This window comes from Plectropomus leopardus, unplaced genomic scaffold, assembly GCF_008729295.1.
Source record: "Plectropomus leopardus isolate mb unplaced genomic scaffold, YSFRI_Pleo_2.0 unplaced_scaffold22543, whole genome shotgun sequence".
In the NCBI taxonomy this organism is placed as follows: domain Eukaryota; kingdom Metazoa; phylum Chordata; class Actinopteri; order Perciformes; family Serranidae; genus Plectropomus; species Plectropomus leopardus.
Genome location: NW_024624430.1, coordinates 1 through 2063, shown reverse-complemented (window position 1 = coordinate 2063; position 2063 = coordinate 1). Strand labels below are relative to the sequence as shown.

General features: G+C 41.3%; 1 protein-coding gene across 1 annotated transcript; it reads left to right on the top strand.

The window, feature by feature from the left end:
* Positions 1-459: 459 nt before the first annotated feature.
* LOC121965965 (tubulin alpha chain-like) lies at positions 460-2059 on the top strand (the record flags this gene model as incomplete). The annotated part of the gene is made up of 3 exons (XM_042516071.1): positions 460-585; positions 1720-1942; positions 2039-2059. Coding segments are annotated over exons 1-3 (247 nt in total), but the record flags the coding sequence as incomplete, so codon positions are not given.
* Between the last annotated feature and the right edge of the window lie 4 nt (positions 2060-2063).

The following is a 2063-nucleotide window of genomic DNA, read 5'->3' as shown; positions in this document are numbered from 1 at the left end:
TTTTTTTTTTTTTTTTTAGGATCATGTGCCCAACATATGCACTGACTGGCTTTGCATTGATTTGCCACACCTACATCATGGAGATGCAGCCATTCATCTGCATGCATAATAAATTTGCTTTGTTCGAAATAGCCCTTTATTCAATAAAACTGACCTTTAATTTATGCATGTTAAAAAAATGTAGAAAAATTATAGCGCAACTATTATATTCTTAATCACAGTAAAAATACAAAGACTTCCCTGCAAATAATGCACATCTCACTGTGCACCTTTAAAGCAGTTTTTTTTTTTTACAATGATCAGTTTGCACAAATTTGCATGTAAAATGCAAATTAGCTCGCTTAAAACATCAACACCCAATGGTGGTTGCATGGGTGGTGGTAAACTCTTTTTTTTGGCCACAGTGCACAGAAGCAAATCCCCTTCCGTGCGTGTATAAATCTGGTAGCGCCGCCCTCCTATTCAGCAGTTGTTGCATCGACCCCGCCGGGTACAACACGCGACGCAGACCACACCGTTTTTAAAAAACCCTTTTTCTTCACGTTTTCTCCTTCTCCTCTTCCTCTTTGAACCAACGACAACATGGTGAGTTTATGCTTTTTGTCATTATTTGTCTGTTTGAAGCGTTTTCTGGAGCTGGAAACGAAAGTGAAGCAGCGCCTCGCTTGTTAGACGACGTCGTTAACGGTTCTCCATCTCTGCGCGACATTTTCCAATTTAATTACGATAAAAGACGTTTTTATCAATCAATTTTAAGGCACGTGGTGTCATATTTAGGGATGAAAGACTGCAGTAATGTCGGTGTTGATGCACAGGCTGATCTGCAGCAGGTCATTGTGTGGAGATGAGAACAATGCGCTGCTTGTCTTCATTCAGGCTTTAGTAACAGGCACTCAGGTGGATAAATCTGCCCCTATTTATAAAGCAGCAGCATTCATTGTCTTTAATTTTTTTTTTTTTTTTGGCAAATTTAATGTGTAAATATGAAAAAAAAAAATCGGACATAAAGCAAATGCCCTTCCCCGTGTGAAGGCAGGGAGGGGCAGATTGGGTGGGGATGGATGGAGACATTAGATTGCAGCTTTAATTTTTAATTAATAGCATACAGCAGCACATATATTTTTAATCTCATCCTCAATTAATTAAAAATGCTTCTGTATAATACGTGACATAAAATATGATTTTTAAAATTTAAATAATCACATCTAAATTGATCCTTATTGATAATTTTATTTTGCTTAAATATTGATTTTTTTGTGCTATTAAATCACATAGTTGTGATTTGACAAGGTTTTTTTTTCCCCACAAGCCTCCGCTGTGATTTCGCATCTTCACCAGCAAGTGGAATATTCCAGGCTGGTGATGTGCAAGTTAATTTGCATTTGTGCTTATGCTGGCACAAGAGGGAGAGGTGTGGGATACAAAAAGACAAGAGGACAAAAATGGGACTGGAGGAAAGACGAGAGCAGCGTCCTGCCTCGGCGGGGGCTGCTGTCAGAGGCATTTTTGTCCCCCTGCAGATTCTGGTGCAGGGAGGTGCCTCCTCGTGCTGCACTGCCTGCTCCTCTCAGATAGGGGGAGCAACTGAATGTTCCTTGTTTTAAGATGCATGTAATTATTGAGGTGGATATCGTGTAAGAGCCAGCAGCGTCAGAATGTAAATTAACATTAAATTTAAATGCAAATAGATGTATAACAGTCGTGTTTTTCTGTCCACAGCGTGAGTGTATCTCCATCCACGTCGGTCAGGCCGGTGTCCAGATTGGCAATGCCTGCTGGGAGCTTTACTGCCTGGAACATGGGATCCAGCCGGACGGACAGATGCCCAGTGACAAGACTCTCGGGGGAGGAGACGATTCCTTCAACACCTTCTTCAGTGAGACCGGAGCTGGAAAGCACGTCCCCAGAGCCGTTTTTGTCGACCTGGAGCCCACCGTCATCGGTAACCTCTCTTAAATATAGATGTCATTGCTTCTTTTTGTTTTGTTTGTTTTTTTAGTCAAATTTTAGTCATTTCTAAACGAATCTGTCTCTTCAGATGAGGTGCGCACTGGGACCTACCG